General features: G+C 62.8%; 1 protein-coding gene across 1 annotated transcript in view; it reads left to right on the top strand.

Annotated features, from left to right (window-relative positions):
* The window catches only part of LOC128898538 (basic proline-rich protein-like), a 96233-nt gene extending 81437 nt beyond the window's left edge, over positions 1–14796 (top strand). The window contains exons 6-7 of the mRNA XM_054173265.1: positions 11555–12021; positions 14554–14796. Coding sequence (XP_054029240.1) covers positions 11555–12021; positions 14554–14796 — 710 coding nt within the window. The remainder of the gene's footprint in view (positions 1–11554; positions 12022–14553) is intronic.
* The last annotated feature ends 17 nt before the right edge of the window (positions 14797–14813 follow it).

Raw genomic sequence — 14813 nt, 5'->3', positions numbered from 1 at the left:
TCTCCTTCTACCACCTGAGACTAGGGAGACTTGGAAGCGAGTGAGCTCTGGAGAGCTGTGGACAAGAGGCTGCTGGATGTGTGCAGGTGGCTGTGGAGCCCACAGTGTGCCCACAGCACAGCAGGGCACAAGGTTCAGCTGTCCTTAGTGCAGCATCCCTCAGGGCAAGGTCTGGTCTGGGCAGCACTTCCCAGCCTGTGTCTGCAGCAGCCATGCCCCAGCCCTGGGCAGCTGTGGAGCTGTCCTGGATGGGTGGTGGTCGAAATCCAACTGCTTCAGAATTCATTGGAGCCCCCAGAGGGAAGGTTCTGCTTGTGCTGTGAAGAGCTGCTTCAAAGTGGGGGCAGAAGCCAGCCCAGAGCTGAAACTGCTTCAAGTGCCCTTCAGCTCCTGGGCCTCAAAACCTAAATGCTGCAGGTCTGGGCAGAGGTTGGGACTGGAGAGGAGGAAGCAATTCTCCACAGGGAGGGTGGAACAGGATGCCCAGGGATGCCCCCTCCATGGAGGTGTTCAAGGCCAGCTTGGATGAGGCCTTGATGTAGCTGGAGGTGTCCCTGCCCATGGCAGGGGGGTGGAACTGGATCATCTTTGAGGTCCTTTCCAGCCCAACCCCTTCAAGCAGGTGAAGGGAAACGATGGCTCCGGAGCTGAGGGGTGGCTGGCAGGGAGCGGGGCACAGCCTCATTTCAGTGGCTCCCTGTGGTGGGATGGAGGGCAGGGGACACAAACTGGAGCCCAGGAGGTTGCACCCCAAGGAGAGGCAAAACCTCTTTGCTGTGGAGCACTGGGACAGCTGCCGGGTGCGGAGGTAGAGCTGCTCGGACTCGCCTGGGAGCGCAGAGCTCTGTTGCCCAGCAGGGTTCTGCAGGGTCAGTGCCGGCAAAGGGTCGCATCCCAGCTGGCCACTCGCTGCCGCCACAGGCGTGATTAAGGCACACAATAGGCCGAAGGATCAAACCAGCCTTTGAACCCAGCCGGGCAGGTTCTACCCAGCTCCCCTCCCCTGACGAAGCCTTCGCATCCTGCTCCGAGCTGCAGACGGAGCAAAGCTTGCTCTGATTCGAGCACAGGCAAATCCTCCCCAGCAGCCAGGCACCGGCCCAGGGACTGGCCCAGGGACTGGCCCAGGGACTGGCCCAGGGACTGGCCCAAGGGCAGCCTGGGCTGCAGCCAGAGCAGAGAGCCAGAGCTGGAGAGAGAGGATCCTGCCCCCCTGCTCTGCTCTGGGGAGACCTCCCCTGCAGGGCTGGGGCCAGCTGGGGGACCCCAACACAAGAGAGACCTGGAGCTGATGGAGAGGCTCCAGAGGGGGCAGTGAAGATGATCAGGGAGCTGGAGAACCTCTGCCATGGGCACAGGCTGGGAGAGCTGGGGCTGGGCAGCCTGGAGAAGGCTGCAGGGAGACCCCAGAGCTGCACTGCAATAGCTGCAGGGAGCTGCAGGCAGGCTGGGCAGGGACTGCTCAGAAGGGGCTGTGGGGAGAGCACAAGGAGCAAGGGTTTGGAACTGGAGCAGGGCAGGGGCAGGTTGGACAGCAGGAGGAAGTTCTGCACAGGGAGGCTGGGGAGACACTGGGACAGGCTGCCCAGGGCTGGGGCTGAGGCTCCATGCCTGCAGACATCCAAGCTCAGCCTGGCTGTGTCCCTGTGCTCCAGCTGCAGCTGTCCCTGGGGCTGCAGGGCTTGGCCAGGATGCCCCTGGGGGCTGCCTCCCAGCCCAGTGCCAGCTGTGGAGCTGTGCCAAGTGGCTTCTCCATGACTCACTGGAGGAGCAAAACGCCATCACCATCATCACCATCATCATCATGGCCTGAGCTCTGTGTTTATTTCTGCTCTCTGCCCTACCAGGCAGCTCTTGAGTTACTTCTCTCATTAGTTCTCCCTCTCCTGGAGCATTCCTGACCTTCCTCTCCAGAGAGCAAAGCACAAATGAGAAGCTGCTTGGCGAAGGCGATGCCCTGAGAGCAGCGCTGGGAGCCAAGACAAACAGGGACCCAAGGCTCTGCTCTGCTCTTAGGGCAGCAGTCAAAAGGCTTTTCCCTCCCCCAGCACTTGACAAATTTTCTCTATTGCCAAAAATGGCCAAAAAAACCCCAAAAAATAAACCCCAAAGAAAGAAGGAAGAAGCCAAAAGCAAAGACCCAAAGCAGTGTGAGCAGAGGCTGCTGCAGGCCCAGCAGAGCGGCCAGGAGGGAGCAGCTGGCTCCAGCTTTCCATGCAAGTGCTTATGAACTCCAGAGGGATCATGGAGGGGGCTGGGCTGGAAGGGGCCTGCAGAGCTCACCCAGCCCAAGCCCCTCTGCACCCAGCAGGGACATCCTGCCCTGGAGCAGGCTGCCCACAGCCCTCTCCAGCCTCACCTTGGATAGCTCCAGGGCTGGAGCCTCAGCCCCCTCCCTGGGCAGCCTGCTGCAGTGCTCCAGCAGCCTCCTGGGGCAGAACTTGTTCCTCACAGCCAACCCAAATCTGCTCTGCTCTCCTTTCAAACCATTGCCCCTGGGGCTGTCCCTGCAGGCCTTTGGGAGCAGAATCCCCACCCCAAGTGCCCTGCTCCCACCTTGCTGCTTGCAGAAGCTGTGTGAGCCCAGCCATGGGGCAGGCCTGAGCCAGCACCATCCATGGTCCCCAGCCCAAGAGCCACCCTCATGCTGCTCCTGGCCATGCCACTCAGGTTGCTGGTTGCTGGGTCTGACCTCCAGGGACATTCAGCCAGGCTGCCTTCCCCTTCCTCAGCACTGGCTGCCCAGGCCTGCTGAGCCTCCTCACCTCCTGCTGCCAGCTCCTCCAGACTGCAGGCAGGCAGGGAGCATCTCTTGTGCAGGGCCCCCAGGGTAGGGACGTTGCCCTGGGTGGCTGCACAGCAGAGGTAGTGCCTGTGATGGGCAGCAACTCTTCCAGCCCTTGCCTTGACCCAGCCTCACGTGGGGCATCCTTTAGTGGCAGGCAGCAGGGCACTGCAGGGTGGGAATGGCAGCTGGGACAGTGTGGGGCCCAGGGCCCAGCACCTGCCTCCTGCCCACGGCCATGGCACTGCAGCAGGAGCAGCCAGACCTCCTCTGCACCCTGTGCCAGAGCTCAGCTCCCAGCTCCAGCAGACAGCCCTCAGCAGCTGTGCCTCTGCAAAGGCAGCTGGGCTCAGCAAGCCACACAGCACAGCAGGTCAGGCCAGATGGGCTGAGGACCAGGCAGGATGTGGGCACCTGCCTTTGCCCCTCCTGGGCCTGCCCAGTCCTTGTGGCACATCTGCTTGGTGGTTAGAGTCACCCCCTGAGGCCTTGCAGGGATGTGTGGAGGGACTTGGATGGAGGATGCTCTCCAGAGGAGGCTCTGCAGCCAGTGTGGTTAAGCCCAAAGCCTGCCCCCACCTGCAGCCCAGCCCCATGCCCAGCTGTGCCAACCTCTCTGCTGTGGGTCACTCCTTGTGTGAGATCTTTCCCTGGGACAGCCTCCAGGCACCCTGGGAAATGAGGACCCTCTCCTACCTGGGAGCCCTCACAGCAAGGGTCCCAGGACAGACCCCAGGTGCCCCAGGCTCCCCCACTCCCCTGGCAGCCCAGTTCCACCTTCCCTCACCCCACTCCCCAGCGCAGGCCGCTGAGAGGGGTCCCTGCTGAGGGACCAAGACCCCACACTCGAGACCAAAACTCTGTGGTCCTCCTGTCCAGCAGCCTGCACACACCTGGGGTCTGCCAGGGCAGGGTGCTGGAGGGATTCTCCTCACAGCTGCCTTGAGACCAAAGCCCTGGGTGAGGGCTGAGTGTGGAGCTCAGCTGGGAGCGCAGAGCAAGCAGACTGCTGGCAGGCTGGGCAGGAGGTGTGGAGCAGAGCTGCAGAGGAGCTGGCCCTGGCTCTGCTCTGCACAGCTGGCTCTGCTCTCTGCTCCCACCAGCTCTGGCCTCACCCTGGGATGGCTTCTCACTGAGAGGCAAATAAAAGCCACCCTGCAGCCTGGCAGGCAGCTGCCCTGACAGCACCTCTGACCTCTTCTCAGGGACAGGGGCTGGCAGCCCCTGCTCCCTGCTGGGAAGGCACCACAGGCACTGGAGCCCCTTCCAGGCGCTGTAATTGCCCAATAAAAGCAGGTTTCTTCCCCATCCAGTTGAATTAGTGCCTGCAATATGTTTGAAAGCTTTATAGCCCAGTTAATTGTAAGGCAGCAACGGGAGGGGCATTATGGCTTGGGAGAACACAAGCTGCATCTGTGCTTAATGGGAGGGAGCCATGAGAAGCCTCAGCTCCGGGGAGCCGGAGTGCCCATAAACGACAGCAGCTCTGCCCTGCCCTGCCCTGCAGAGGTGCTGAGCCAGGCTGCAGCAGGAGCAGGGACCCTGGAGCACAGGGCAAGGGCACCAGGGAGCTGCTGTGGGGATGGCTTTTTCCCCCAGCTCCCAATTCCTGCTCCCCCAGAGGCCTCCCAGGTGCAGCTCACCCCGAGGCTGCCCCAGCAGGCTCTTACCCCACACTCCCTCAGCCAAAGCTGCTCCACAGCCTTCTGAAGAGCTCCACAGCTCCCATCCTGGCCACCAGACAGCTCCCAGCTGCCCCTGGCAGGGGGCTTGGAATGAGCTGAGCTTTGAGGTCCTTTCCAACCCAAACCTTTCACCTGGCTCCAGCCCCCTGCCAGGGGCAGGGACAGCTCCCACCAGCACAGCCTGCTCAGGGCCTCATCCAGCCTGGCCCTGAACACCCCCAGGCAGGAGGCAGCCACAGCCTCCCTGGGCAGCCTGGGCCAGAGGCTCAGCAGCCTCACACTGAGGAACTTCTTCCTCAGCTCCACTCTGAGCCTGCTCTGCCTCAGCTCCAAACCATTCCCCTGGGCCTGGCTCAGACCCCCTCAGGAACAGTTCCTCTGCAGCCTTCCTGCAGGATGCCTTCAGGTGCTGGCAGCAGCTCTGAGGTGCCCCTGGAGCCTTCTCCTCTGCAGGCTGCACAGCCCCAGCTCCCTCAGCCTGTGCTCCCAGCAGAGCTGCTCCAGCCCTGGCAGCAGCCTTGTGCCCTCCTCTGGACCCTCTCCAGCAGCTCTGAGTCCTTCTGCTGCTGGGGACAGCAGAGCTGGAGGCAGGATTCGAGGTGGGGTCTGACTAGAGCAGAGTCAAGGGCCACAATCTCCTCTTTGGAGAGCTTGCTCAGCTTGTGCCCTGCTCTCCATTTCCAGGGCAGGAGAGGTTCTGCAGCCAGCCTGCCCTTCCCACAGCTCCCTTCTGATCTCCTCCCAGCTGGTCGACACCCATGGCCCTCTGGGACATGTTTGGATGGCTGTGGGGGTTTTAGGTTGATGTTTGGACTCGATGATCGTGGAGGTCTTCTTCTGCCCACACAGGGCCTGGGATCAGCACCATGGGCAGCAGGGCAGGAGGTGACCATCCCCTGTGCTCAGCTCTGCTGAGGCCACTCCTGAGTGCTGGGCTCAGCTCTGGGACCCTCACCCCAGGAGGGACATGGAGGGGCTGGAGCCTGTCCAGAGCAGGGCAATGAGGCTGCAGAAGGGCCTGGAGCCCCTGGCCCACCAGGAGGGGCTGAGGGAGCTGGGGGTGTTGAGGCTGCAGGAGAGGAGGCTGAGGGAGAGCTCCTTGCCCTCTGCAGCTGCCTGCAGGGAGGGTGCAGTGAGGAGGGGGCAGCCTCTGCTCCTGGGGGGCAAGGGCCAGGCCCAGGGGCAATGGTTGCAAGCTGCAGCAGGGGAGGCTGAGGCTGGAGCTCAGGAACTCTTTGTGCCCTGGAAGGCTTCTCAGAGCTTGGCAGAGGCTGCCCAGGGCAGGGCTGCAGTCCCCATGCCTGGAGGGGTCTCAGCAGCTGTGGAGCTGTGCTGAGGGCCAGGGTTGGTGGTGCCCCTGCAGGGCTGGGGGGAGGCTGGGGCTGGGGGGGCTTGGAGCTCTCTTCCCACCAGATGGATTCTGGGATTCTGGAATTAGGGATCCTGTGATGCATTCATCACTTCAGAGCTCAGTGATTCAGAGCCCTGTTTGGAGCCCATCTGTGCATCACACCCCCAGCCCCAGCATAAGCCATGGGACACAACAGCAGTGGGACCTGGGCCCCTGGCACCCTCCAGAGGGGACTGAAAGCTAGAACCTGAGACTGGAGGAAGCATCACCTGGAGGAGCTGCCTCCTCCCTGGGTGTCTTATCCCCACCCTGGAGGTGTTCAAGGCCAGGCTGGGGCAGGGCAGCTGGGGGGGCTCAGGCCTCTCCCCCCTGCCTCCACACACACCTCTGCAAGAGGATGTTTGGCACTCTCACACTGCCAGCCCAGGGGCCTTGCACAGGGAGTGAGTTCCCACCCTGCAAGGGGGCTGCTGGAGGGCTGCTGGCCGAGATCCAGGCCTTGGGACCACTTCTGGGGAACATCTTTATCAATCACCTGGGGGGGGGGACTCAGGCACCCTCACTGTGACACTAAATCAGGTGGCAGGGGAGGAAGGCTCTGCAAAGAGGGCTGCCCAGGCTGGATCAGTGGGCTGAGGCTGATGGGCTGAGGCTTAAGACCGAGTGCTGGGTCCTGTGCTCGGGGCACAACCACCCATGGGTGCTGCAGGCTTGGGCCAGAGGAGCTGGGCAGCAGCCTGGTGGAAGAGGGGCTGGGGCTGGACAGCAGCTGAAGGTGAGGTGAGCCAGCAGTGCCCAGCTGGCCAAGGCCACCAGCAGCCAGGCCTGGCTCCAAAGCACTGTGGCCAGCAGGAGCAGGGGAGTGATGCTCCTCTGCACTGGGCTCGGGGGGGCACAGCTGGAGCACTGGGCTCAGTTCTGGGCACCACAGCACAGGAAAGACACTGAGGGGCTGGAGGTGTCCAGAGAAGGGCAAGGAGGCTGGGGAGGGACCTCAGGCAGCCTCCTGGCTCCTCTGCTCCTTGTGCTGCCCCGGAGGGTCGCAGCTGTGCCCACAGCACCTCCCCGTGGGGCTGGCTTGCAGCACCAGCCTGAAGCTGGCAGCTGGGAGCTTTCCCCAGCAGTTCCTGTGGCGGCAGCGCCTGGACACAGCAGCTGCAGGAGCGCTTGCAGACTGAAAAGAGACCCCTCCGGCCGTGGCCGTCACCCGGTGGGGCTTCCCCCCTTGTCCCAGAGCATCCCAGGGGCTGAGGCAGAGCAGCTTCACCTCAGGGACAAGCTGCAGGACCAGCCTGGACCCTCCCTTCCCTTCCGAGTGCAAGGAGGGATGTGGTTGCAACCAGAGCTGCTCCATGAGGCAGGAGGGTACCCAAAATCACACCAAAATGCGCTGCCACCTGCCCCCCGCCCCCCCCAGCCAACTCCCTCACCCCCTCCCCACATCTCCTGCCCAGAGCAGGCTGGGGAGCAGGAAACCACCGGGCAGGACCCGGCAGGACGCAGAGATGAATGTCCCAGCGCTTGGCTGAGCAGGTGAAGCATCAATAAAGCTTCTCCCAGGGCAGGACACCGCTTCAGACACAACAGCTCCCTTCAGCAGCCAGCCCCGGCCGGATTTACAGCTCCCCGCGCTCGTAAACGTCGCCCGGCCGGTGATGGATGCGGGAGCCGCGGAGCGCCCCCCGGCTCCGGAGCCTTCCTCCTTTCTCTCCTGATCTTTTACAGCAGCCATAAAGCAGCTGCTGATTAGTGACGGCTCTTAAAACTTTAGGCAAAAAAGCTGTGGAAATCAGCTTGAAGAGCTAAAGCCTCTCCGAGAGCCCAGCGGCTTAGCCGCCCCCTCCTGCCGAGGTCACCTCTCCGACGTGCGGCCCCCGCCGAGCCGGCGTCCTCCTGCAGCAGCAGCTCCGGGCAGCCCTGCCAGCACCCCCGGCGAGGGACCGGCCCTGCTCCGTGCCACCCTCCCCCTGCATGGCCCCAAACGGGGGCGTGCCTCTGGCCTCAAGTCCCAGTGCCCAGAAAGTGCCAGGGGCATGCAGGGGCACAGAGCCACAGAACCGACGGTCCAGCCCAGAAGGGACCTCCAGAGGTCATCCAGTCTGACCTCCCCACACTCAGCAGGGACCTCCCCAACTAGATCAGGCTGCCCAGGGCCTCCTTGAGCCTCCTCATGCTGGCAGAGGTGTAAGGGACAGGGCAATGGTCACCATCACCCCCTCGGCCAGCAGGGCAGAGAGTCCTCTCCAAGGCATCACAGGGGGCTGCTGTGATTCCCATGGGGACCTCACCTGCAGTGCTGTGTCCAGCTCTGGAGCCCCCAGCACAAGAGAGACCTGGACCTGATGGAGAGGGTCCAGAGGAGGGCACAAGGCTGCTGCCAGGGCTGGAGCAGCTCTGCTGGGAGCACAGGCTGAGGGAGCTGGGGCTGTGCAGCCTGCAGAGGAGAAGGCTCCAGGGGCACCTCAGAGCTGCTGCCAGCACCTGAAGGGATCCTGCAGGAAGGCTGCAGAGGAACTGTTCCTGAGGGGGTCTGAGCCAGGCCCAGGGGAATGGTTTGGAGCTGAGGCAGAGCAGGCTCAGAGTGGAGCTGAGGAAGAAGTTCCTCAGTGTGAGGCTGCTGAGCCTCTGGCCCAGGCTGCCCAGGGAGGCTGTGGCTGCCTCCTGCCTGGGGGTGTTCAGGGCCAGGCTGGATGAGGCCCTGAGCAGCCTGTGCTGGTGGGAGCTGTCCCTGCCCCTGGCAGGGGGCTTGGAGCAGATGCTCTCTGAGGTCCCTTCCAGCCTGAGCCCTTCTCAGCCGCTCTGTGAGGGGCAGCTGGAAGGATGGGCGCAGGGATGGGCACAGGGAAGGGTGGGCAGAGTCGGTCTGGCCGGAGAGCAGCTCTGGCGTTCGGGGCACATTGTCCTCCAGGTGCTAACCCATCCTGGCTTTCTCTCCCACTCCCCCAAGCGTCTGCAGGGCTGAGCAGACACCGGGGAAGTGCCCACACAGAGCTGGCAGCTCCCCGGGGGGAGGAGGCTCCCTGCTCCCGCGGGATCGCTGCCTGGACCATCTGTCCCGCGCCGGCGCTGGGCTCGTCCCCCCCTCTGTCTGCTGCTTCTCTCAGCAACAGAAGTTAGGGAAGATTTATGGGAGCACTAAACTCACATTGAGCACATTTGAGAGAGGAACAATTTATTCATCAAAAACACAGCTTCATTTTATCTGCAATTATTCTCAAGTTAAGGCCTCGTTCAGCAAGCAGTTGGCTGAGCAGGCAGCAACTTTTCATGCCTCAACCATCTCATTTTGACATTCCATCACCACAACAAATGCAGCAGGACACAGCCTACCCAGGCAGCATTTGGAAAGTTCCTTGGCTGCTTTTTCCTTCCAAAGTGCTGGAACTGGGAGGTGGAGTGGGGGCAGCTCTTCCAGCCTTGCGTTCTGAGCAGGATGGGAGGAGGGGCTGAGCATCACATGAGGCGCAGCAATCGCCGGCAGCAGGGCTGGTTGGGCCTGAAGGAAAGCAAGCATCCAAAAAAGACAGCTGGCTGCACAAACACAAACCTGGGGAGCTCGTGGGGGTGAGCTGCCACCAGCCAGAGCCCCTCAGGAAGCATCCTGAGGGAAAAAGAAGTACAGAAGACAGAAAAAGAAACAGGAGCTGGGGACTGAGCTGCTGGAGAGCAGCACAGAGGAGAGGGACCTGGGGGTCCTGGTGCCCAGCAGGATGCCCAAGAGCCAGCAGTGTGCCCTGGTGGCCAGGAAGGCCAAGGGCATCCTGGGCTGGACTAGAAGGGCTGTGGTCAGTAGCTCCAGAGAGGTTCTCCTGCCCCTCTGCTCTGCCCTGCTGAGGCCACAGCTGGAATCTTGTGCCCAGCTCTGGGCCCCTCAGCCCGAGAAGGAGCTCAGGGAACTGCCTGAGAGAGCCCAGCCCAGAGGCACAGAGCTGCTGCAGGCAGTGGAACATCTCCTGGGAGGCCAGGCTGAGGCAGCTGGGGCTGGGAGCTGGGAGCAGAGCAGCCTGAGGGCTGCCCTCAGTGCTGGGGTAAAGATGTGCAGGGCTGGAGCCAGGCTCTGCTCAGGGCTGGCCAAGCACAGCACCAGGGGCACTGGGGGCAAGCTGGAGCAGAGGAGGAGCCACAGCAACAGGAGGGAAACCTTTGTCCCTGTGAGGCTGCTGGAGCCTGGAGCAGGCTGCCCAGAGAGGTTGTGGAGTCTGCTCTGGAGCCTTCCCAGCCCCCCCTGGCTGTGTCCCTGGCTGCCCTGCCCTGGGTGCCCTGCCCTGGGTGCCCTGCTCTGGGTGCCCTGCTCTGGCAGGGGCTGGGCTGGGTGACCTCTGCAGCTCCCTCCCAACCTTCCCCTGCCATGCTGGCACTCTGGGGGTCTGTGGCTGTGGGAAGTTACTAAGGGAGTGGCTATGCTGTGCACAGCAGCTAAGCATCCTGATGCAGGGGAACCTCAGGACAACTGTAAAGGACCAATACTGCTGCACCAGGAGCACTTTGGTGTCCTGAAAGTCAAAAAGGAATCCTATAAACCTGGGGATGAGGGCATGAGGATGGGCACAAAGGGGAAGCTGAGGCACGGTGGGGTAGCACAAGGAAGGCCACCAGCACGGGGCCAGGCTGCCATGATGGCTGAGAGGACACGGGAGCCTGGGAAAGGGCAAGCTGGGCCAGCCCAGGGGCGGTCCTGCAGGCACCAGGAGGGAGCAGGCAGCAAGCAGAGGCTGTGCAGCACCAGCCAGCAGCAGGCAGGTGCTGCCTGAGGAGGTTTTGCCGAGCCCGCCCTTGACACCGACTCCCAGGCACGTCCCAGGGAGAATTTACTGCTTCAGATCCCTCATAAATGCCAGGTCAGTGTGTGATGGATGGGCTGGGAGCTCCTCCCAGGATGCTCTCCCCAGCAGCTCCAGCGACTGGCCCTGGGAGCGGCAGTAAAACGCCGCTGACGTCCAGACTGGGATGCGGCACACGGAGCAGAGCCTGCCGCGGGGCTCCTTGGTGAGCTTGCCAGGACCCCCCCTCCACCCAGTACCTGAAAGGGGCTGCAGGAGAGCTGGGGAGGGACTTTAGACAAGGGCTGGGAGTGCCAGGATGAGGAACATTGGATTGGAGCTGGAGGAGGACAGGTTGAGACTGGAGATGAGGAGGAAATTCTTTGGAGTGAGGGTGGGGAGAGCCTGGCACAGGCTGCCCAGGGAGGCTGTGGCTGCCCCCTGCCTGGAGGTGTTCAGGGCCAGGCTGGATGAGGCCCTGAGCTGCTGGGCTGGTGTGAGGTGTCCCTGCCCATGGCAGGGGTTTGGAACTGGAGGATTCATAGATTCATAGAATGGTTTGGGTTGGAAGGGATCTTAAAGATCACCCAGTTCCAACCCAAAGCATTGCATGGTTCTGTGATCTTGGGAGGAGTGAAAGGATCTCTTTGCTTCCAGCAGAGCCAAATACACCTCCCCCCGCCAGGCACCAAGGCTGCCTGCAGAGCCTGGGCACCCCCAGTGCTCCAGGCCACGGCCGGGACACCTTCTCCACACACGGCTTGAGCCTTCCCAGGGAGAACTGAAGCGCCCAGGCTGCTGGGGAAGGCAGGGGGAGGCTGGGCCGGGGGCTGGAGCAGCCTGAGGGAGTGACCGTTCCAGAGCCTGGCCGGGGGGATGGACACAACCGAGCGAAAGTAGAAGGAGATGCAGGACCATTGTGAGCACAGGGTGGCACCAGGTGCCCGCTGACCAGCCCTGACTGCGGGCACAGCCTTCGGCCTGACGCCGGCGTGCCCGGCTGCAGCCGGACGGGGACCGGCAGGCACCGGCGGACCGCGGAATGCAGAGCGAGGGGGGTCGCAGGGGGCTGAGCAGCGCGGGCTGGGCGCCCCCAGCCCCCCCCCGGTACTGACACCGGGACCGGCACCAACAGCACCGGCACCAACAGCACCGGCACCCGCTCCCCACCCCCGGTGCCAGCGCCGCGATCAGCACCGCCGGCACCGGCAGGGCAGCCGTAACCTCCCGGCAGCGGGCGGAGCCGCAGCGCCACCCAGCGGCCACCAGGCGCTACCGCCCCCCCGCAGCCTCCTCTCTCCCACCGGCAACCACCGGCAGCCACCGGCCCCTGCACAGCCTGTTGCGAAAGGACAGGGGGTGAGGAACCGAAAGAGAGAGATTCAGCCTGGAGAGAAGGGAGAAATGTTCGACGCTGAGGGCGGGGAGAGCCTGGCGCAGGTTGCCCGGAGAGGTGGGAGATGCTCCATGCCTGGAACCACGGCAGGTCAGGGTGGTTTGGGGCTCTGAACTAGTTGCAGATGTCCCTGTTGAGTGCAGGGGGTTGGACTGGATGGCCTTTAAATGTCCTTCCCAACCCAAACCATCCTGGGATTCTATGACCCCCTGCCATCTCTGTGTACCCCCAGAAGCTTGTCCAAGCAGTGCTTCTATCTCCTGTGGGGGCTGTGACCCAAGCAGTGAGCAGGACAGCTTCTGAGGACCACATCTGCACTGTGGAGGTTGGATTGTCTCCGCTCCCTGGCACAGATGCATTCACCTCCTGAGGAGCGACAAGCTCTGAGCAGCTCCTTTCCTGCCCATGTGTGGGTCCTGGTGCAGCTTTGATCTCTGGTCATCCCCTGGACAAAGCAACGTCCTGGGCAAAGGGGAGGAGGAACAGAAGACCTTCACAGGCCTCCTCTGTCACACTGAGAGCCCTCACCCTGCCCAGAGCTGTAATTCTGGATAAGCAACACAAACCCCTCCAAAATCCAGGAGAAAGGAGGTGCCACAGTGCTCCCTGGAGGGAAGGAGCAAAGAGCCATCTGCCCAAGGGGGTCTGCTGATGGCTTCTCCAAACTCAGCACAGGGCAGGGTCCCCTCTCACCCTCCCCCTGCTTTTGCTCACCTCGAATGAGCTGCCCTGCACTTCAGCCCAACACAGACACCTTTGGAGCCATGCAGAAAGGACTTGGTCTTGGCCTGACCCTGGACCATTTTCCTTTCACTGCTGTGCCTCAGCAGGTGAACTTGGTCAGCCTTTGGCCCCAGCCCCTGTGGTCTTCCTGGAGGGTGACTCAGTCACTGTGGAGTGCTGTGGGATCCCTCCTGCTTCAGGGGAGCTCAGGACCACAAAGCTTCTGCAGTGCTCCTCAAGTAGCCAGGTCCTGGCCCCATGAATGCTCCAGGCCTGGGGCAGAGGGGCTGGAAACTGCCCAGCTGAAAGGGATCAGGGGGTGCTGGTTGACAGCTGGCTAAAGATGAGCCAGGGTGTGCCAGGTGGCCCAGAAGGCCAGCAGCATCCTGGCCTGGATCAGCAATGGTGTGGCCAGCAGGAATAGGGCAAGGATCATCTTCCTGTACTGGGCACTGGTGAGGCTACACCTCGAGTGCTGGGGTCAGTTCTGGGCCCCTCACTCCAAGAAGGACTTGGAGGGGCTGGAGCAATGGGTGGTCCTGGCATGGTTGTTCTGTGGCCCTGGGATGACTGTCACAGCTGTGTGACAGCAGGAGAAGGGCTCAAGGATGGCAGAGCCCTGGGGGTCTCTGGCATCTCCAGGTCAGCTTCCTGCCTCCAGGCCAGCTCTGGGCTGGGGAGGGAGTGGGATGGGTTGATGAGAAAGCCAATGCCACAAAATGTGAGTCTGCTGCATCTGCTTCTGCAGCATCCACAGCTCCAGGGACATGAAAAGTTGGGAAAGACCAGAGAAAGTCATCTGTCATGGTGCCAGTGTCACCTCTTGTACCAGCAGAACATGGCCAGGAGCAGGCAGAGTGAGCTTGCAGCCCAGGAGGCAAATCCCAGCCTGGGCTGCATCCAAAGCTGCATTGCCAGCAGAGCCAGAGAGGGGATTCTGCCACTCTGCTCTGCTCTGCTGAGAGCTCCCCTGGAGCACTGTGTGCAGCTCTGGAGCCCTCAGCACAGGAAGGACCTGGGGCTGATGGAGAGGGTCCAGAGGAGGCCAGGAGAATGCTCAGGGGCTTGGAGCAGGAAGGCTGCAGAGAGACTGTTGCCAAAGGCCTGCAGGGACAGCACCAGGGGCAATGGCTCCAGACTAGAGCAGGGCAGACTGAGATTGGGTATCAGGAAGAAGTTCTTCCCTGTGGGGCTGCTGGAACACTGCAGCAGGCTGCCCAGGGAGGGGGCTGAGGCTCCAGCCCTGGAGATCTCCAAGGGGAGGCTCAGTGAGGCCCTGGGCAGCCTGATCTAGCTGGGGATGTCCCTGCTGGGTGTGGGGAGGTTGGGCTGGGGGAGCTTTGGAGGTCCCTTCCTGCCTGGCCCATTCTGTGATTCTGTGGCCCAGCCAGAGAGGAGCTGCAGGGTGGCTCACCACTTTCCTCTTTTCCTCCTTAATTTGCCCCTGAAGCCCCCCCCCCCGGGCCGTGCCTGCTGTGGTTGCAGTGCTGGTGGGAGGATGAGGACCACAGGGCCCCCGAGCAGCCCCCTCTCCACCTCCAGGCTGCTCTAAGGAGTCAGAACCCCTTAGCCCTGAAGAGTTGGCTCTGCTGCTCCCCTCAGGGTCCTTCACATGGGATGGGCACCACTCCAGGTCTTCCTTGGCACCTCCATAGCTCTCCTGGGGCATCTCCAAGGGCATGGGGCTCTCTTTGCCCTTCCATGACCCTCCCCAGGACTGCTCCAAAGGGATACAGCTCCGTTCACTCCTTCCCAGGACTGCTCCACAGGCACAAAGCTCTCTTTGCCCCCACTCGGGGCTCCCACGGGGCCACCTCTGCCCTTCTTTACCCTCCCCGGGGCTGCTCGGAAAGGACGCGCCGTCGGGGCGGGCTGTCCAAAGAGCACGGGAACGGGGGAACCGGTGGGGGGGACGGGAACCCGGCTGGGGACTGCGAGAGAGGGATACGCCGGGCAGGATGGTCGTGGTCCCGGTACCGGCCCACAGCCCGGTGGCGGAGAGGAGCGGCGGCCCCGCAGCCCCGGCGGGCGCGGCGGTGCCGGCGGAAAGCTCGGCGGGGAGCCCGGCGGGGCGGTGCCGGGCGAGCCCTACTTAAGGCGGCAGCGCGGAACG

Source organism: Dryobates pubescens, chromosome 25 (genome assembly GCF_014839835.1).
Source record: "Dryobates pubescens isolate bDryPub1 chromosome 25, bDryPub1.pri, whole genome shotgun sequence".
Lineage (NCBI taxonomy): Eukaryota > Metazoa > Chordata > Aves > Piciformes > Picidae > Dryobates > Dryobates pubescens.
The sequence above is the reverse complement of the archived record's forward strand: the minus strand, read 5'-3'. Positions and strand labels throughout refer to the sequence as shown.